Consider the following 22342-nt stretch of genomic DNA (forward strand, 5'->3'; position numbering starts at 1 on the left):
ATAAGCTAAGTAAACCATGGCACTGTAATGTATAGCACGGCAACTGTAGTTAATAATACTGTGCTGTGTATACCTGAAAATTGCTAAGACAGTAGTAGATCTTAAAGTTCTCATTACAAGAAAAAAATTCAGTAACTATGTATAACAACATGTTACATTTATTGTGATCATTTCACAATATGATATTTTTTAGACAGAGAAAGAGAGAGGGGTAGGGGGGTAGAGAGAGAGAGACAGACAAACAGAGACATCAATTTTTTCCACTTATCCATGACTCTTGTAGCGCCCTGACTGGAGACTGAACCTGCAACCTTGGCTTATGGGGACAATGCTCCAAGCAACTGAGCTACCCGACCAGGGCTCATTTCACAATAAATATAAATATTGGATCATTACATTGTACACCTGAAACTAGTAATATGTCGATTACATCTCAATAAAAAACAGAAGAAAGTGTCCAAAAGTCTGGGCTCTATTTATTACTAACTTACCTTGTAAACTTAATTTTTTACTTTGTATAAATTTAAGATTTAAATGAAGTTTCTTTTTTATGATAGTTCAAGTACACACAAAAAAAGGAAAAGCTTATTTTACGTTTCCTATTTTTACACAAGTAACATTTGACAGGATGTTTAGAACTGAAATCCTTAAGCTAAAGTGAAAATAACACATTTATTAACTGCTAGATAAGACTAAAATATAAGTTTGAAAATTAATACCGAAGCATCCACAGCATTAATCAAGTTGTCAACTAACTCACTGATATGCTACACAAAGTCACCTTCCCTTAGTCAGTGACCAAAAGAAATCTTGTATCTGCAAGAAATGTAGTTTCTTACTAGAACAAACAGAATCACAAAAATACATACCCTTTATGAACATATGTTGTGGCATTATCTGGTTCCAAATCAATGCACTTATCATACATTTCATCAGCTTTACCAAACTGCTGTTGATCTGTTAATGCCTAGGTGAGGAGATACTTCAGTTATATTAACTGTCAACTGAAACAGTTAAAAGTATATTACTTCTTAATTATTAAAATTTAGTTCACTTATTCATCTCTTACCAAATTCTGATGTTTGGGGGCTACAAACTTATTTAAAATGTTACAACTTAATTATTGGAGATTTTACGTGACATTGTTATAAATATGAAGTCTTAACTGTCCTCTATTTTTGGTAAGTGGTTAAATGCAACAGCAAACAATGTGGTAAAACTGCAGAACACACAGAATCCCACTCTTGGTGCCAGTTCTAATACCAGCTTTCTGTAGGTGCATTTATGCCACTTATCCATAATTTATCAAAATATACCCAAAGGAATTTAAATACAACACTCATTTCGAAGGATAAGTTCAGGCATGCTGTTACGTGTTACCAGTCATTCCTTAAAAACCAAAGAAAAAAAGCAGCTAGAATTAACTGTTTGGAGGCAAATCCCACGGCAGAAATGAAAGGGCTGGTTATATAGACACCAGATCACTCAAAAACTGTAACTCTGGCAGCTGGCCAGCATCTAAGCCCAAACTTTGAGTCTGTTCTTTTTTTTAGTTATACTGTGTAACTATATGTAACTATATGTGTGCATATGTGCAAATATAAAGTTACATATAGTTATATATATACACTGAAGCAAAAATAAGGAGAGAAACCAAAGGACAGACATTTTAGTGCAAGCACACTGCCACATGCTAGTGCTAACAAGGATAGCTCAAGCCCAAACCCATCTGCAGGGTGCACAGTGACAGGGAAATGTGCCATCAGGAAAGCTCTGTGAGAGTTGTTCCTGCGGCTTATTTCCTCTTTAACTTTATTTATTTATGTTTATAGAGAGAATGAAGGGAGGTGAAAGAGAGGGAGAGAAACATCAATGTGTGGTTGCCTCTAGCATGGGCCCTACTGGAGACTTGGCCCACAACCCAGTCATGTGCCCTGACTGGGAATCGAACCGGTGACCTTTTTGTTTGCAGACTGACACTAAATCCACTGAGCCACACCAGCCAGGGTCTAACACTGCTTTGTTTAAAAGCTATTCAGTGGCTTTGCTCTTTTAGCTGCTTATAGAAATTTGCACCAGAAAAGCCTTGTTGAATTCCATTTCAGTGATGCAGGTGGAGGTGTCACCTTCTGCTTTGCTCCTAATATAAGGCATAACGGCAAGTGTACCTACTCAATACAAAGGGCATACAGCTTTAATATGCATCTGTCCTATTTTAAATGCTATCCATTCTATAAAACTTAAATTTTACCCTGTTGAATTTTGTGTAAGTGGGTATGAAAACATTTCTTTAGAATTAAAAAGAGAAAAGAAATTACAGAGGATTGAGATGGATGGTTTATGTAGATACCAATAACTTTTAACTTAAAGACTAAGAGAAAACAGTCATTCAGAAATCATTTAGTTGGAGTAAAAGGTCTTAACTATGTTCATAAGAAGCCAATCATTTATATATATATTTTAATATTTATTTATTTATTTATCTTTAGAGGGGAAGGGAAGGAGAGAAGGAGAGAAATATCAATATCAATCTTGCTAGCCTCTCGTGAGTCCCCTGCTGGGAACTGGCCTGCAACTCAGGCATGTGCCCTGACTGGGAATCGAACCACAATTGTGTGGTTTGCAGGCCCACGCTCAATCCACTGAGCTACACCAGCCAGGGTCAATCATTTATATTTAAGTGGCTGATTTAAAATGAGTAAGTTTCAAAGATTTCAGACCACAATTAAAAAGTAAAAATAGCCCTGACTAGTGTGGCTCAGTGGATTGAATGCTGGCCTGGGAAGTAAAGGGTTGCCAGTTCAATTCCCAGTCAGGGTACATGCCTGGGTTGTGGGCCAGGCCCCCAAGAGGGGTGTGTGAGAGGCAACCACATGACCTTTCTCTCCCTCTCGTTCCCTCTCTCTAAAATACTTTTTTATAAAGTGAAAATAATTCAAGTTTAAATCACACTTCCCATGGCTTCAATCCTAATTCAAGAATTTTAGACAAACCAGAGAGGAGTTAAAATGAACTCTTACAGCCTATCTAACCATTTAGAAAGACAATGGTCAAACTGAAAAAAAAAAAACCAAAAAACAAAAAACCCTTTCCAGAAACATTTTCCCCACCAAATGAATATACTGTCTTTTGCCGTATATAACGGGAAAAGGGAAAAATAAGGATGTGCATTATACACAAGTATAATGATTAAACACCACGGGCATAATAATCCTGTGTATAATGTGCACAAAACATGGGTGTGCATTATACACAGGAGCACATCATGCCTGGCAAAATACCGTGGTAAAGTTTCCTACTTAGATTTTGCAAATCCAATCCAAATGAAAACATGAGGGAAATGTTCTGCTTAAGCTTCCCTATGTGATGAGTTTAGCCTCATGGTTTTTAAATTGTGTAACACAGGAGCCCCTCCTGCGGTGATTCAGGACCATCCCGGGGGCCCAGAGAATCAGAGGGGGAACAAAGCCTTCTGCTTCCACAGAAGTCACATCCAGGGAAGCACTGTTTTCTGACTTCCCTACTGGAATTCAGAATATAAATACTGACCTTTTAAAAAGGACTGGCAACTAAAAGAGTATGAAATATCACATTACCTGGGCATATAGTGCATAGCCTTCAGCACACTTGGGAAATTTCTTTATGACCTCTTCAAAACCTTTCATAGCTGCTTGGATTTGTGAAGAATTGTTTCCTGTATATGCCTGGCGATACTGTTTTAAAAAATCACAACAGGGCTATCAAATCAAGAACTCAAAACTTATGGAATGTTAAAACATATTACAAAAGTCACACAAAATGACATAAATACTTCCAGAAAGGCAGGTGATCTGCTAACATAATTTGCTGCATTTGGATCTAAAAGGATCCAGGGAAACGGCTCAGCAGCAGGGGATGCGCAGGCCGGGCACAGCCAGCACTCGGCTGCCACTGTACAAATTCCAGGATGCTCCACACTCTAGAAGAGGGCATCCCGTGTCAGAACTTAACTTGGCATACAAATGGGGAGTTTTACATCTAACCTAGTATCACTACGAAAAGTATAGTAACATTCCTTTATCAATACCACTTTTCATCTATAATACACAGGATGGACTGCATTTATGACAGTGGCCCCATAAGTTTATAATGGAGCTGAAAAGTTTCTACTGCCCAGCAACTTAGCTGTCCTAACATCACGATGATGCTTCACTCATGTATTTGTGGTGATGCTGTGCAAACAAACCCATGTGCTGCCAGTTGTATAAAAATATAGCACATGCAACTATCAAAGGTGCATTAGTACTTGATACTGATATAGATGGTGTTACTGATTTATGTGTTTACTATACTATACTAAACATTTGATCATTATCTCAGCGTGTGCTCTTCCTACTTATAAAAAAGTTTGCTGAGGAACAGCATGCTGTGTTACGCAGGCAGCAGCCTCATACACCTCACATTTTACCTCGTCTCTTCATCATTTTCTCATACTTGATTCAATGACACATTGTTTTGTACAGCAACCTGCGGTACAGGTTTGTAGCCTAGGAGGAACGGGCTACCCCACAGGGCCTCCTGCAGTGGACTATGCCAGCTAGGTTTGTGTTAAGTGTGCTCTATGATGTTTGCACCAAGACAAAATCGCTTAATGATACTTTTCTCAGAACATATCCTCATTGTTCTGTAAATGACAATATCCTCATATCCTCATTGGCACATAACTGTAAATGTGTTTGTGACCTAATTTCTTCCTTTAAAAGAAAAATTCTTTCAGGACTCAAGCTACAGAGTTACTGGGAGTCCTACACCTCACAATAAATGGGCTTATTTTCAGCACTGCGCTTCTGAATATTAATAGCTTTACAAAGGCGAGATGAGAGAGCAGGCACATGGTGTCATGAACGCAGTTATTTCCTCAGAGTTCTTTGTTCTCTGTAATTGTGGCAGAGGAGTGGGGGGAGAGTGCTGTTCAGGAGAGCATAAGAACTGGGGCTAAACAGCTATTGCAATGAACTCCAATAACACATCCCGAGAAATACAGAAGCAGCATATGTACAAACTTCTATTTCTCTGAACTAACATGTTTCCCCTATAGACATCCTTTGGGGGAAAAAGAAAAAGATGACTTCGTAGACAATGATATACTCATTTTTGCTAACAGTGGGGAAACAATGATGTTTAGGAATATACAAAAGAAAGTGGAACCTACCAATGCAAAACATTTCTGAGCTTGTGCTAGAGCAGATTCAGGTCTTAATCTAATGCACTCATCAAAATCTGCCACTGCTTCTTCAACTTGGTCAAGCAGTATTTTCAGCTAAGGAAAAAGTACATAAACACAACTCAAAAAAAGGTGCACCGGTACGTACTGTCTCTTATCACAGCTCAGCACAATACTAATCATGTAGTAATTGTTCAATACAAATTACTTTCTAGAAACAGTGAGCTAGAAAATTTATAATTTTAAAGGAAAGCTTCTAAAACTTAAAACTAGAGTCCAATTTTTTAAAAAGCACTATAAACCCATTTTTGCACTGCACTTTTGATCACTCTTATGCAAGAAACCCTTTCTTCTTGAAAATTACAGACATTTCTATATTTCCAAATTTCAAAGCAAATCAGATATCAGATAATTACCTTTCAAATAAATCTTTAAAACTAACAGTAAGGATCAAAATGTCAAGAACTTTAAGAATGTCAGTACTTTTTCAAACCTTTCAGACAGAAATATTAGGCAAAATTCTTCACTTGGAAGAACATTCCCTTTCCCGTTATTATGTGGCTAGCCCATTCATCCCAACAAGTCATGTTAAACAAGCAGATTATAAAGCCATGTTTTCCCTAGGCTAGGCTAAAATTACAAATTGTTTTCTTCATTATGTATTATTTTATTAAAAAACAAATATGCAGATTGTAAAACTCCATGCTGAAAACATTTTTTGTGCACTGTTTGGATAGTCCAGGCCTCTTTACAGCAAGAAGCCCACAAAAATCACTGTGTTGATTCTAGCATTAACTAAAAATGCTCATTAAATGTTTCAAAGTTCTACTCATTGAAAACCTGTGAACAGAAGGACCCGAAAAACAAACTTGAACTGTCAAGCCAACATTTGTAGCCTTCCTTTTCTTCTTTTTATTAAGTAAATACTGAACTTATAAGAACAAATGTTCAAGAGGGGACTAAATAAATGCCAAAACAAACCGTAAACCAATGTGATAGTTTGTTCAGAGCTATCTCAGAAGTGATATAACTTTAAGACCTTCCCAAATGGGGTACCAAATCCCTCAGTCCCAGTCCAGCACTCTTGGTGAGAAAAGTTACCTGCCCTCGGTGATGGTACACATCTGCATTCTGAGGATCGATGTCAGCAGCCACGTTAAAATCCTGGGTGGACAACAACGGCTGCTGCTGTTGCATGTACATGCTACCTCTTTTGATGAGTGCATTTGCTCGAAGCTACATGTACAAAAAAAAGAAAAGGTTCGTCATTACTACTTTTTATTCCAATTTAGTTTCTTTAAAACTAACAGCTGTACTGAGATATAACTCACATACTATAAAGGTCATTCATTTAGTTAGTCATTTTTAGTATATTCATAGGGTTGTAAAACTATCCACTATATAACTCCAGAACATCTTCATCATCCCCAAGAGAAACCTTATACACATTAGCAACTACTCCTCATTTTCCCTCTAATCTGTCAATCTACTTTCTACTTCTACGAATTTGTATATTCTAGACATTTCACAAAAACTGAACAGTCTTTTGTGTCTGGCTTCTTTCACATAGTATAACATTTTCAAGGTTCATTTGTATTGTAGTATGTATCAGTATTTCATTATTTTTCATGGCTGAGTACTTGTCTAGGAGAGGAATTGCTGGTCATACAGTAACTCTGCTTATCTTTTCGATGAACTCCCAAACTAATAACCAAAAGAATTTTTAGCATTTTACATTCTTGCTGGCAATGTATGAAAGATCCATTTCTCTACACCTTGGCCAACACTATTAACTGTCCACCTTTCTGACTACAGCCACTCTAGTGGGTATAAAGGGATATCTCATTGTGATTTTCATCTGAATTTCCCTAACAGTTAATGATGCTGAGTACCTTTTCACTTCCTTATTAGCCATTTTTACATATTAGAGAAAATGTATATTCAGATCCATAACCTGTTTTAAAATTGAGTTATTTTTTAAGAAGCGTTCTTTATGTATTCTGGATGCAAGCCCCTATTCTAATAAGTGACTTATATTTGCTCCCATTCTGTGCAATGTGTTTTCTATTTCTTGATGGCATCTTTTCCATCAAAAAAGCTTAAAATTTTGATGAAGTCTTTTCTTTGCTGCTGCCTGAGCAAAGAAGATTTCCTTCTTTGTTTTCTTCTTGGAGTTTTACAGTTTTGGCTCTCACATTTGGGTCTTTGATCCATCTGAGTTAACTTCTGTACATGGCACGTGACAGACATCATTACTACTTTCCATTGAATCAAAAAAGTCATGATTATAAAGCAAGAAGATATAGCCTTCTCCTCCAAAACCTCTTTGCAAGATAAAATGACATATAAATGTCTTTCGGAATGAAACAAACAAGAATCCTCCAAAATTATAACAAAAACACCTAACAGAACATATTTGTAATCACTAGGAACATCAGCAGGAAATAAAATTCAATTATTACTAGGATATCTTTAATATTCAAATCTCATTTTAAAAAGAACTCTAACAAATACTTAGTTGTAATTACCTTTTTCTTACAAGAATTTTAGATACTTGTTAACAAACACTTAGGCCTGGATACCAATTTTTATATTCCACAAAAAATATCAGTGATTCATTTGGAGGTGAAAGAAATCAGAATTTATTAGTTAATTCAATAAGGAAACAGTCCCAGAATTAACAAACTGGTAAGAAATGGAGTTATTTGCTGGCTAAGTTCTGTCACATTAACTCTGAATAGAAAGCTTACGTAATTCAACAGACCTCCCAATCTTAACGATGAAACCGTAAACACGTAAGACGACCTGGAAGATGAAAAGCTGTTCCAATGACACAACCACAAAAACTGGGTATGTTCCCTTATCTGTTTTATTTTTCGAACTTGTTTTTTTTCTTCATGTTAAACATAAAAAATTACTGGCATCATCCTAAAATCCTTCAGAATGTATTATTAAATGTGCTTATTTTTATTAAATGCATTTTATAACCTTGTTCTACATACTGCATGTGAGAGGATTATCTAGAACTTTACCCAACCCATAGTCTGTCGCCGTAAGCAGCGCTACACGGGAAGCTACAGCTAGCTAAAAGTACACATCACTGATCCTCCTACGGCAGCCTCACCACACCAACTCAACCATCATTAGGTGTGCAGTTCCTTCCAAAAATAGCCTGTTGGAGAATGGCAATTGAAATGCAAAAAAAAAAAAATTGGCAAAACATTATCTAAAAGCCTCATTTTTATTAATTTTTTCACACACAAACACATTTTTTAACGTACCTTCACATTAGCTTCTTTCAGACTGATGACCTTATCTAAATCTGGTTTAGCGGCGTTGGCATTGCCAATAAGCAGGTAGAAGGTCGCTCGTAGTAATAACGCCTCTGCCATGTATTTGCCTTGAGCATCTATTTCCTTGGAGCATTCACTTATGATCTTATCATAGTTTTCTTCTTCCATGTACTGTTTGGCCTTTAAATATCCAGAACTGAAAATAAAAACAAATGTAGGAAATTATTTACTAAGAGAGAATCAAATACTGAAACCTGCCACATTTACTATACCCGGGTTAAGCAAATGTCCATTTCCCCGTAACTAGAGAGTCAGCCAGTGTGGCTGGGCAGGTGGGTAACGGGGGTTTTGATGCAGGCTGGGATTTTCCTGATGCCGTGCAGTTTTCAAAAAGGCAACAGCAGGGTCAGTGGCAGAAACCTAGGGTTACTGAGCAGGCCTTGGCATTTAAATACGTAAAAAGAAGCTAATGACAGACTGAGTTGTGACAAGGCAAGTCTTATTCACCTTCGTATCTGCAGCAGGTTGATGGCACTAACAGTTATTTCATGACTAACAAAAAGGATAGAGAAATAGGAAATAACCAAGTGGGTTCAGGCCACAGCAGCTAAGGGAAGAGGTGTGACCCAAGCTGTACATTAGAAAGATCAACAAGACCAGAGGCAGAGAAGTATCGGAAGGGCTCACATCCAGGTGTGCTGTTTCACCTGTAAGAACAGGCCTGGGAGGAATGGGTAGAAATATTAAAGAAGTGAATTTAAAAGTAGATACTTCCATTAAAAAATACCCTCCCCTACTTCTTAAACTGCAGTGACCACACCATCGTTCTCCTTCCAGGCTGATGACTACAATCGAGGACACTTCAAGAAGGGACTTCTTTCAACTGAAGAGGAATTTATACTAAACTTTAATGGGGCCTTAAGGATGTAAGGTACTATAAATTAAAATTCATTTTCTCATTTCATTTGTTACATACTCTGAATAGAGAAAACTGGCAAATGACTTAAAGTTGTTGGTCAAAATCTTATACATTCTGAGCTAATCTTTCCTACAATTACACTCTAATACTCCCTATACTCTAGTTTTGTTCCTCAGGTCACCAGGCTAAGAAAATGGAGTTATTAAATCATAATGAAAATAATAATGGTTCCTACTTACTGAGAACCTACGCGTAGTATCCTCCCCCTTAAAAGGTGGCCAACCATGTTGAAAAAAATTGGGAGACACAAATTAAAGGCAATCTGTTTCCTGGAGAGCATTATGCTAAGTGAAATAGGCCAGTCAGAGAAAGACAAGTATCACATGATTTCACTCACATGTGGAATCTAATGAACAAAATAAACTAATAAGATACAAACAGACTCAAAAGAGAACAGACTGACAGCTGTCAGAGTGGAGGCGAATCGGAGGCTGCGAGAGAAGGTGAAGGGAGCAAGCAAACAACAGGAACACTTAGACACAGACGACAGCACAGTGATGACCAGAGGGAAGGGGGTGTAAGGCAGTAAAAGAGGGTAAAGGGGGCGTAAGTGGTGATAGAAGGGGACTTGACTTGGGGTGGTGAACACTCTACAGTATACAGATGATACATTACAGAGCTGTACATCATCTGTACGACTGAACTGAAACCTATATAATTTTATTAACTGATGTCACCCCAATAAATTCAAGAAAAACAAAAAACCAAAAACCGGTTAAGAGACACTAAAAATATTAACAATAAAATTAGAAAAAAAAATCTGTTTCTTTAAACCTAATATGCCATAGATGCATAACTATGCTTTGCTATACAAATAACATTCCCTTTTCTTCCAAACTCATTTTAAAATGTCATTTTGATAATAATAATATAGCTTCTCCTACATAAGACAGCTAGCCTTAACAGCAAACACAGGACTGATAAATATAAATGAGTATAAATGAGTTAAACAGGGTATGCCTGGGAGTTAAGCGTGCAGACCACTTATATCACTGATCTCCGGTTGTAAACATGGCACCCTATTACTGTTCTCTGCAAAAGCAAACACAAGAAGCCCAAAGAATGGCATTTTCCTAGGTGAGCAGAAAAAAGTCTTGAAGAAAGTCACTTTGGGGCACTCCTAAACATCTCACAGTTTATAAATTATAAACTTCCCTCTACTAAAACATTTGGATATTCAATGACATAATAATTCTCAAATTATTGCCTCTATTCAAATACAGCAAATCACTTGACCAACTGGAAATCCTCTTGGGACTATCATGCAGAACCCAAAGAGCAGGGCAAACTCCTGGCAGTAAAACCTTAAGCCACCAGGTAAGTAACTCTCGGGGTGTAACAGACGTATCTGACAAGTATTTTCATTATAGTAATGCTATTGTTATATATAATTTTTATTGGATTAAATTTATGTAGATTCTTTAGATGATTTAGAGCCCCATGTTGGCACTATGCCAGCAAAACCAACCAACCAACCAACCAAACAAACAAACAAAATGCAACCCAAAATTCCCCCCGTGACGGTAAGTAGATACTATACTTGACTTACTTTTCTTTCACTTCTAAAGCCTCTCCTTCCTTGTCTTTATCTTCGTCCGACTTCTCTCCTTTCAGCATGGGTTGAGAAATTATATCATCAGTGAAAGAACTGAAGTAAGATTTGATAAACTGTGGGGACGGCATCAGAGGTTCACGATTCTGAAATTTAATCATGTTTAAATACATCAAAATGAGAAAACACAAACTGAAAAAGCAGCAGATACATTTGTAGAGCTCTGACAATTACTTGTAAAAACTGGAATCTCTTTTTTAAATAACTGAGGAATATTAGGCTTCATACCACAGGGCAGTGGAAGGTAAAACTGTCAGTCCCAGCAGCTGGAAGAAGGTTTTAAGTGAGAGACTGTCCCCTCTCCAAAGATGTAAAATACCAAGAACTCCTAGAACCACTTACTAAAAGGAAAAGGAAAAGAAGGTGAAACACGGAACACAGGAGGCAAACAACTGCTGACTCAAAATTATCTCCTTCTCCTGGTCCCTGTCCTAGGACTAACACTCAATTTACCACTCAAGGCCACGTTTCACACAGGCGCTGAAACGTCGGGAATGTTAAGTGCACACCGCATGGGCTTCCATCGGCCCCACAGCGGTGCCGTACCCGAAGATCTCCATTACAGCGAGTGCCACTGAAAGTCTAACAAAATCACATTGCCTATTTGAAGTATTACTTTTTGGCATAGCAACCACACTCACAGTTACAGGAGTATTTTGTTTCTCCTTATAGTACAATTATGATGCTAAAGTTTTAAAGTAAGAGAGTTAGTATCAGTTAACTACAATTTTAACACTCTGGTACAATTATGCATAGTATCCTCCCCCTTAGAAGGTGGCCAACCATGTTGAAAAAATTGGGAGACACAAATTAAAGGCAATCTGTTTCTTGGAGAGCATTATGCTAAGTGAAATAGGCCAGTCAGAGAAAGACAACTGCCATATGATTTCACTCGCATGTGAAATCTAATGAACGAAATAAGCTAATAAAACACAAACAAGCTCAAAGACTCAAAAGAGAACAGACTGACAGCTGTTCGAGTGGAGGCGAGATGGAGAGCTGTGAGAGAAAGGTAAAGGGAGTAAGCAAACAACAAGAACACTTAGACACAGGCCACTGACTGACCACGTACTTACTTCTCTCTTTTCTAATAGCCAAAAGATTCATAAAATACATTGGATCCTTTATTTACAAAATCCAACCAAAAAATTTTAATGAAAATATGGTATTTTAAAATCAATATCAGATAGCATTTCTCTTAGCTTGGTAGATTTAATATCTGTATTTGAAGGAGGGGAAAAAAGGAATCTGGCTATGTAAGTAAATGATCTAATAATCTTGGATAGATGAGACTGCGAAAGAAGGAAACTGAACAGGAAATCAAAAGAAAACCTATACCTGTGCGCTCTCTGTGGGAGATCCAGTGTGTCTTCACTTAGGGTCACACCAGTAAATATTTTAAGTCAAATGGTGACCCACCAAGAGACAAATATGCCTAACTCCACTGTGTCACTAAAGACTTCGAGTAGGAATATATAGTGGTAATCATTTAGCATGTTAGGGGACAGGTTAAATAAAACATTTTTAATAAAAAGAATTTAAATACTGCTTACTGGAGGATGAGTAAATAGTCTTTTAGTTTTCTACTTCAGCTTAGAAATGAAGCTATCATCGCCTCCCTGCCTTGGCCAGAGTCACAAATTTAAAATGAAAATAATGTTACAAGTAATGGACATAAGTACCAAAGGAACAAGATAAAAATTCTAGCCCTGCAGCTTACTAGCTATGGGACCTTGCACATGTCATTTTCAGTTTTCTCATCTCTAAAATGACAATGAAAATACGCCTTATTTATCTTATCTTATCTTACAGGGTTGTTGTAAAAATCAAAACGGTAATATAAAAAGTATTTTGTGGTTTACAAAGTGGCATACAAACAGATTAGAAAGATTAGAAAATACACGTGGAGACCGATTTGGAACTATGTAAATGAAGATTAACTTATATTTTCTTACCAACCTGCAATTCAACCAGTACAATTCTTCAAAAATCACATTATATAAGCAAATACATGGAAACTGGGTTCCATCAGGGTTCAATGTGTGAGATGCTAGCAAGGTACTCTACAGTGTTTTGAGGAACAATGGTTCTGTGAAATGCTCAAGGAGAAAGGATCCTAAGTTCAGAGGCTGAGAACCACTGTAACTGTCTTCCTCCTAGAGACTCACAATCCATCCTAGAATGTGGAAGTCCTGCAGTGAAGAAACCTGCTTTAACTGTTTAACTCAGTTAATATTTTTTTATTATTATTTATTTATTTATTTTTAGAGAGAGGGGAAAGGAAGGAGAAAGAGTAGAAGAGAAACATCAATGTGTGGTTGCCTCTCATGTGCCCCCAACTGGAGACCTGGCCTGCAACCCAGGCATGTGCCCTGACTGGGAATCGAACCAGCAACCCTTTGCTTCACAGGCCCGTGCTCAATCCATTGAGCTACACCAGCCAGGGCTAACTCAGTTAATATTTGAAAATGTTGTTAAAAATAGAAAAGCTGGTTAAAATTAATTTAAAGGCAAGTTATTATTAAAGCAAAAAAGGAACAATTGTTAAAGCCTGACAGTTAGCAGAAAACCTCGTGATATTTAGTGATGACTGCGGTATCCCCACAGCACCCCTCTCATGTCTTTCCATGACACTTCACCATGCCACGCCTTTAATGCTCCTTCTGGTCTCCCTTACTTACCTGTGGCTCTGTGAGGGCAAGGACCATATCTTTGTACCCACCCTTCTAAAATGCCCACATGGAGCTTTGTGAAAAAATAAAATGTTTCCTGAATTAAACCACGAACTGCTTAAAACTAATACCCATTCATACAGTGCAACTTTTAAAATTTTAATGATACAGAACAGGAACTGGCAAAGACTTTCTATAAAAGGCCAGAGAGTAAATATACTTGTGACAGCCTCGGTCACAACCACCGGACTCTGCTGTTGTAGCTTAAAAGCAGCCAAAAATAATGTGTGGGTGGCTGAGTTCCAATAAAACATTATTTGTAAAAACAGGTGGCAGACTGGCTCTGGCCTGTAGGCCATTGTTTTGCAACTCCTAACATAGATGTATTCTTTAAATGTTCTCCAGGTAAAATACTGAACATGGCCTTCCTTCTTATTAAAAAAGGAGCCACAAAAGCCCAAGTTTAAAGGAAAAATAAATATAACTAGGATATAACTGCAGTTGTTATCATCACACTGGTGCCCAAATTGAAGCAAAATAATTTCGAACTGTCCACTCACAATATGCACTGTCCCTCTATGAACCAACTTATAATTTATCATTACTAACTTATAGTTAACTCAGATTAATTTACCTTATATTTTTCTTTGGCTTTCTCTTTTCCAAGAAGTTTAAGAACTTTATCAGCTAACAGCATGCTTTGTTGATTTTGGAACCCTTCCAATATACACACAGCAGTGACATCTAGAAATAATAGAAAAACAAGAGTTAGGTAGCTGACTGGCAGCGTCAAATAGACACAGTGTTAGCAATAGAAAGCCAAACTAAATTCATAACCTTATATGGCTATCGATTTCATTTCCAATAAATTGATTCTTAACACTTTAGTTTTATATATTGGGTTGGCCAAAATGTCCAGTACATTTTTTCTGTAAAATAAGATACATTTTTCATTTTCACCAATAACTACAGATTTGAATATTTTGAGTATGTCAGCGGCTACCTCCCGTTACTGGCTTCTCGTGGGTAGAGGCCAGGGGTGCTGCTAAACATCTTCCAATGCATAAGACAGCCCCACAGCAAAAATTATTTGGGGAAATGTCAATAGTACCAAGAAACTTCGAAACCACTTTTGACATGTTCGATCAGTCACAGCACCTTCTCCACACACTGCGCAAATCTTTTTTCGTGTTTCAGTTGTGTTTTTACCTTTCATGAAATAATAAAGCATAGTATGCCAAAAATATTGCATATCTTCTTCCATCTTCAATTTAGAATAGTTACAAAAAATTCACAATTTTGAAAAATCATTTTGAATGAAGTTAAAGACAACTAAGCCCTACTAGAGCCATCGTACAAAAAGAATGTAATGGACTTTTCCGCCAACCTAATACTCTATGACCAAACTCAAAGCTTGGAGAGTCACTCTACTTCTACGGAACTTACTTTCCTCACCTGGGAAGTCAAAGGGAATGTAATACCTGCCTTGTGATGTATTACAGCACACTAATTTCTCACAGCACTAATATTTTACATAGCAAATAAAACAAGGAATCCAGGAATGTTCTCTTTGGGCCAGTAACTAAAGGCTAAATCAGCATAAGGAGGCTTTCTCACATCTGGTCTTTTTTTTATAGGCCTCAGGGTTAGTCCTTGTTTCCGGAGTCATCTTGCCAGGGCTCTCAATTCAATGTGCTTCAAAACACCATTTTTATCTGGTTATGCCATGCCTCAAGAAGCAGTGGTTTAAAATTTAAAACACCAGTGGTTCCTTAGCATCTCAACCTTTCATTGCAAGTACTAAAACAATGGCTGTTCACTTTCTCTAAACTCGGTTTCTCACAATTCCAGACCCTTGCTCCTCCAAACGAGTCCTCTCTGCTGCTATGCTCCCCGACAGCCTGGCTAGTGCCTTATCAGTGTGTTTCTCTCCTCCCCCTCCTCCTATTAACTACGTCACTATGTAAATCTATGTAACTTCCTCTCTACAAATTACGTTAGTAACTTTGGTATCTCACTCAAACTCAGAATTCTCTTTTCCAAAGCAACTATCCACTTCCATACTCCACCCACTACCACAGTTTGTGACACCATAAAACCTCAAATTTTTCCAAAATGTTCTCTAAAGCACTTGGTACCCTCAACTTTTATAAATAAAAGAGTATTTTTCTTTTAAATAATGATGTTATTAAAAATAATCACCTACATCTTCTGGTTTTTCATGGTTTTCATCATGTAAGATTTAAATGTGTAGTGAAAAACACTTTTAGATTGTAGAAATTACACTTTCATTTACCTCCATGTCACCCAGAAGAATGTACAATACTTTAAAAAACCTAGTGGTCTGCATTCTTATTTCACATTTACACTAGATATTAACTGAAAACATGTAGAATCTTGGGAACACTTATTACTTACTAAAACCTCTTTCCTGACTTCATATTCATGGAATTACACTGATGTTCATTAGTTGACAAATTTAAAGTATACAGTGGGTAAACTCCAAATCTTAATATTCATTTATTTTTTATCCTCATTTTTTTAACTGCTTTCAGAGAGAGAAGAAGGGAGAGAGAAACACTGATATTCGAGAAACATTAACTGGTTGCTACCTGCACAACAGTACAACATGGGACCAGGGACTGTACGCTGTAGGACTGGTTATGAAACCTGCAAGCCAGGCAAGTGCCCTGAGTGGGAATTGAACCCACAACCTCTGGTTACAGGACAATGCTCCAACCAAGTCACACAGGCCAGGGTAACTCTTAAATTAATTACATAGTTGAGAACAGAGGTAATACTCTAGTATCAGCCACACTGATTTAAACCAGAAAACTAAGTCTCAATTAGGAAAGAGTTGAACTGGGTTTTTTTTAATGTTTTTTGAAAAGATTCTGTTTATTTTTAGAGAGGAGAAGGGAAGGAGAAAGAGAGGGAGAGAAACATCAGTGTGTGGTTGCCCCTCACATGCCCCTCTCACCCCCACACTGGGGACCTGGCCTGCAACCCAGGCGTGTGCCCTGACTGGGAATCAAACCGGCGACCCTTTGGTTCTCAGGCTGGCACTCAATCCACTGAGCCACACCAGCCAGGGCAAGAGTTGAAGTTTTAATAAAACTGATTTCTCTATTCTCAGGCAGAGTTTCATATAAATTTGCCAGCAACTACAAAGCCGTTAGTAATTTTCATAAGGAAACACAAAAATACCCTCACCTTCTAAACATTCCTTCTTATTGTCTAGCTTCTCGTGGGCTTTTGCGCGTCTAAAGAGTGCTTTCACATATTTGGGATTAAGTTCAACGGCCTTTGTGCAATCTTGTGCCACCTCTTTCCATTTTTGCTGCAATTGAAAGTATTAAAAAAAAAAGTCACACTAAAGGAAGCACTATTCAACAGAAATCAGTTTTCCAAACTTAACAGGCTGAGTGTTAAGAGTCCCACAATACAAAAATTTTTTTTCTAGACATACTATTATGTATAGAAAAGAATTAATATCCACAATACATTAAATAGCTCATATAAATACCCGCACCCTCATTTCTCAAAACAGGAAAAGATGCTTGGGCCATCTTTCTACCACCAAATCTACAGCCTGCCTGCATCTATGTGCTCCTATCATCTCCTCCTTCCTTCCTGTTAGAACTGAGGAAGTGCCCTTCTTCATGAGATCCCCAATCCTCTGCTTATGGATCCACATTCTTTGCTCTTCGAGGATTTCACTGTTAGCCCTTCTGCCTCTCCATCACTCTGCTTCAATACCGAATCATTCTCTTGAGCATAAAAACCCTTGCTCTAGTATTTTCCATCTTTTAAAAACCCGCTGTTGATTCCATAAATCCCTGAGGTTATTACCTCATTCCTCAGCTCCTTTATTGCCAATCCTCGAAAGAGTTGCCACTCCATCTGATTTCTACCGACCTCACTTGCTGCACCTTCATTGAATTCTCCCTCTCCACCTGATGTCTACAAGCTGGAATCCTCAAGGCCCCATCTCTCTCCCTAAATGATCACATCTATTGTCCTGGCATTACATAACATCTAAAATTAGATGATTCCCAAATTTATCACATTGGCCCAAACCACTCTCCTAAAATAGAGACATTTCTCAAGTCAACTGTCTACTTAGCTGTCTCATTCCTTCCCCACCCCACTACCATTAAAATTCCTGCTTCCTTTTGCCCTTCACATCCAGTGCTGTTGGTTGTTAGCTTTCCTTCACATCTCACCTAAGTTACTACATCCTTACTTAGTTTCCCTGCCTCCACTCTCACCTCTCTCTAATACAGTCTTGACATTACAACAAAGGCAGTAGATGATGCTTCTGCCTTAGTTAAAACACTTAAATAGTTCCCATTGCACTCAGGATCAAATCCAAACTCTTCACTGCAAGGCTTTGCCTGATCCAGCCTCTGCTATTTCTCTCAATTTCATCTCTTTATACTCCAGAATCCTTTATACTTCATTAATCACACCAAACTCTTTCCTGCCTCAGAGCATTTACACATACCATTTCTTGTACTGGTAATACTCTTCCCCACAATTTTACGCACCAACCCATCTCCGGTCATTCCTCTATTACAGAATCATATGCCTTTCAAAGCATTTATCAAAATATCAGTTAGTAGTTCATTGTTTACCTACCCTTAAGTTCTATGCCTAATTGTTTGCTTCTATAGACCCAGCTCCTACCATAGTAACCTTCCACGTATGACACAGTCAATAAAATTTGTTTGAACAAATAAATTCAGAGAACCAATAAACAGAAAAGGATGGCCAATTTCAGCAACATCTCAAAATTGGAGACAAAAACAATGAGACAGTATTTTCCTCCTACTAGAGTGGAAAATATTAAGGCTGATAATCACAGTCAGCAAGAATACTGAATATCAGGCATGCTCACTGCTCCCGTTATTGTTGAAAATTGGTATTGATGCTATCTCTTTATATTTCAATCTCTAGAATTTTATCCTCCCAAAAGTATGCAAGAAATACTTACAAAAATATTTGCTGCAACACTGAATGCAATAGGGACAAGAGGAAGCAATCCAAGTGTTCAACAACAGGGAGATGTTTCCCACTATACAACCATGCAACAGCTACCACATGCAGCCTTTAAAAAGAACGAAACAGATCTACATGTGCTGTGAACGGTGTACAAGATACAGCAGCAACTGAAAAAATATGCTGCAGACAATATGCGTAATAGGAACGCATCTTTGCTGTTCCTGTACCCTCTACCTTTGCTACCATTACATATATGGAGACAAGAAATTTACAAAATAGCCTCATACTATTAAGGAGAATACGGTCACCAGAAACTTTAGCTTTCTGTATTACCTAATTTGATAAAATCTGATATATATAACTTCAAATTGCATTTGTAACAAGCAAAACTAAAGTTTGTTATAAAAAAAGTTATGTCATTAGAAACAAAAAGAACAGAAAAAAAACAACCTAGGATACCTACCAACTGTTCAAAAGCAGCAGCTCTGTTCTGATAAAACGTGGAAAGGTCAACGTTCTTCTCTGTAGGACACAAACTGATAGCCTCTGTATAGCACTGAATGGCTTGTTCGTATTTCCCTGCTTTAAAATATTTGTTGCCTTTGTTCTTGGCTGCTTGGGCTCTATCAAGAGAGTTCTGAAACGAGAGGAAATAATTATTAAGTACTTATGAATACTCAGGAATAGATACAGATCCCAGTGATTAAATGACAAAATGACGGAAGACAAATAGAAGAGTAGAATGGTTCTTTAGAGTGCAAGTTGCTTCATATAAATTCTTCATGGGATAGAGTCTCAGTAATAAGATTGCTAAATCAAACCACTTCTAGATTTTTAATTTCAAAAACACTCTGACTCCCCCGCCCACAAGGCTTTAGTGCTTTAATGTACCATTTTCCTGCCGGCAATAGGTGCAATCGCTACCTTTTATTGTTCTAGTCTAATGGGTACAAAACAGTGGTTTTCAATCAGGGGTTATTTTACCTTCTACAGCACATCTGAAAATGTCTCATTCTGACTGTCACGTCTGAGGCGGGGGTGCAGGGCTACTGGTATCTGGTGGGTAAGACACAGGGCTGCCTCCAACACTGCAATGCACAGGACTGCCCCCCCCACAAAGAAGTAACAGATTCTACTGCCAACCATGCCAAGGGTGAAAAACTGGGGCACAATATACCATTCCAATATTATTTTAATTAGCATTCTCTTTACTATTAATTAATTTGAATCTTTTTCACGTTTATTGGCCATTTGGCTTTCTTATTCTGAAAATCACTTGTTCATGCATGCTGCTATTTTTCTGTTACACTGTCAACAGTGCTGGACAGACATTAGAAACACTTTGCCAGCTCCATTACACGTCTCCTAAATTTACTGTTTGCTCATCAACAGATTTCTTGCACTATCTTTGTTTCAGAGTCTGATTCCTGGAAGACTCAACTTACACACTTCTTACGTACAAAACAAGAGTTGGTAGTTAATATCCATTAAGGAAAGTTGTGAACATGTCAATCAACACATGGGAAATATCTTTGTAGACAAATCAAGTTGTCCATGGTCCTGCTACTGGGTCCAAGAGCTTTGTGGTGTGTTTCTACCCAAAACTCTACTGTTTGCCAACATCCTCCTACTTTAACAAATGGGATTATGAAGAATCAATGCATCTCCAAAAGGCAAGCACTGGCAAAGCAAAAGCAGAAGTGGCTGCTCCCTCAAATACCTCACAGGGGCTGTGAAGTGAAGCTGCTTAGGGCCCAGGGCATGTCAGCCACAAAGAGAAGATAATGACCCTTCTATTCTGTTCTTTTCTCCCCTACTCTTGCTTTTCCCTCACTGCACTGTTCTCCATTTACCTTTTGTTTCCCTTCTCCTTTAGTCTGACTACAGTTATATTTATTTTTTGAAAGTATAGTATGCAAAGAATTTGTAGGACACTGTCGACAATCAGACTATTAAACAACTAGCTGGTGTCAACAAGGAGTATGCATATTTAAAAACTAGGATATGGGAGGATGAAAGAAACCAAATAAAACACAAATAAATTAACAGATGAATATAAAATCTTCCACTTGTCAACAGCTTTAATCATCTTCAACAAACTTTGACAGTACAAATCCACAGCACAATACACCCATGATAGAAGACAACTGGGGATCTCTGATGTAGCTATCTATGGACTAGGGGAGGGAGGGCGACTGTGAGGGTGATCGCCAGAAACTGCATTTGAAGCAATCTCAACATTTTTTCCAGTCCACTGAAAAAAGCAGAAGCTAGACAGCAGTAAGGCTGTGTCAGCCAGAAACAGTGAGGGTCCCCTACATCCAGGGACAAATGACAAGCATACCTTGCTTGTCTTCCAAGAGACCATACTGTCAAGAATTGATAAGATAAAGGAAAATTAATAACATACAAGAGAGGTACCAAACTCAAAAGAAAACTAGTATTTATGAAAGGATAAACTAAGCAAACAGAAAATTTAACATCGGAGGAATATGAGGTCATTTTAAAAAAGGGCTCCTTTTATTTTTAAAATTAAAAAAATATTTATTTTTACAGAGAAGGGAAGGGAGAAACAGAGGGAGAAAAACATCAATGTGTGGTTGTCACCCACATGGCCCCCAACCAGAGACCTGGCCCACAACCCAGGCACGTGCCCCGGGTGGGAATCAAACTGGAGACCCTTTGGTTGACAGGCCGGCACTCAATCCACTGAGCTACACAGCCAGGGCAAAAGGGCTCCTTCTAAAGAGCACCAATTAGACATCTTGAAAATTAAGAAGTATTATGACAATTAACTCAATGCATGGAGTGTATGTCAGAATGGGAATAACAGGAATAAACTGTTTATAGAATGGGAATAACTAAGGAGACAAGAATGTCTGCTATAATGCAATAAAAACAAAGGATAGGAAGTGTGTTTGGAGGAAAAGTTAAATGACATGGAGTATAAACCCAGAAGTTTCAATATTTACCTATCTGAAGTTACATTAGAACCAAACTGGTGTCAGACTGTCACCAATATTAGGTACAAAAAGCAACAATGAAGTAAAAACTTCAAAGGTCTGAAGATTATCTTGAACTTAAAATCGTATACCTGGCCAAATTAACATTTATGGTTGAATACAAGAGCAGAAACAGAAGTCTACAACTTCCTTAGCATTAACAATGAACCCCAAGGTGGGGCAGATGATCAATACAACAAAAAACAGGAGGGAGTAGGGTAAAGGAAGAAACAAAAAGCAGGGCACTTACAGCAGGAAGTGTCAGTAATATGTCAATAATAACAATGCATATAAATAGGTTAAATCTCCATTATTAAAAAATTCTCAAACTATTTAAAATTAAAAAATACATACATGCTGCCTACAAGGGCATGACCTAAAGAAAAATGACAAGTCAAAAAAGAATGTAAAGCAGTTACAGAAGGCAACTACTAACAAAAAGAAGGAAGTATCAAATAAAATACCATTCAGAAGCACAGCAGTTTTATTGATAAAAGATATAATCTGCCAAGAACACACCAATCAGGAACCCTGTATGCTTAATAAAACTTCAAAATACCGAAACTCAATTACTTTT

At 37.7% G+C, this 22342-nt stretch overlaps 1 protein-coding gene across 2 annotated transcripts in view; it reads right to left on the reverse strand.

The window, feature by feature from the left end:
* Positions 1 to 22342, reverse strand: part of TOMM70 (translocase of outer mitochondrial membrane 70) — a 40043-nt gene that overhangs the window by 5077 nt on the left and 12624 nt on the right. For both annotated transcript variants that reach the window (XM_037058937.1, XM_037058936.1), the window contains exons 2-10: positions 19227 to 19400; positions 16973 to 17099; positions 14394 to 14503; positions 11025 to 11173; positions 8485 to 8692; positions 6305 to 6439; positions 5192 to 5299; positions 3597 to 3713; positions 870 to 967 (exon numbers count right to left, since the gene is read on the reverse strand). In XM_037058937.1, coding sequence (XP_036914832.1) covers positions 870 to 967; positions 3597 to 3713; positions 5192 to 5299; positions 6305 to 6439; positions 8485 to 8692; positions 11025 to 11173; positions 14394 to 14503; positions 16973 to 17099; positions 19227 to 19400 — 1226 coding nt within the window. The remainder of the gene's footprint in view (positions 1 to 869; positions 968 to 3596; positions 3714 to 5191; positions 5300 to 6304; positions 6440 to 8484; positions 8693 to 11024; positions 11174 to 14393; positions 14504 to 16972; positions 17100 to 19226; positions 19401 to 22342) is intronic.

The sequence above is a fragment of the Sturnira hondurensis genome, unplaced genomic scaffold, assembly GCF_014824575.4.
Source record: "Sturnira hondurensis isolate 20B ecotype Veracruz unplaced genomic scaffold, ASM1482457v3 Scaffold0010428, whole genome shotgun sequence".
In the NCBI taxonomy this organism is placed as follows: domain Eukaryota; kingdom Metazoa; phylum Chordata; class Mammalia; order Chiroptera; family Phyllostomidae; genus Sturnira; species Sturnira hondurensis.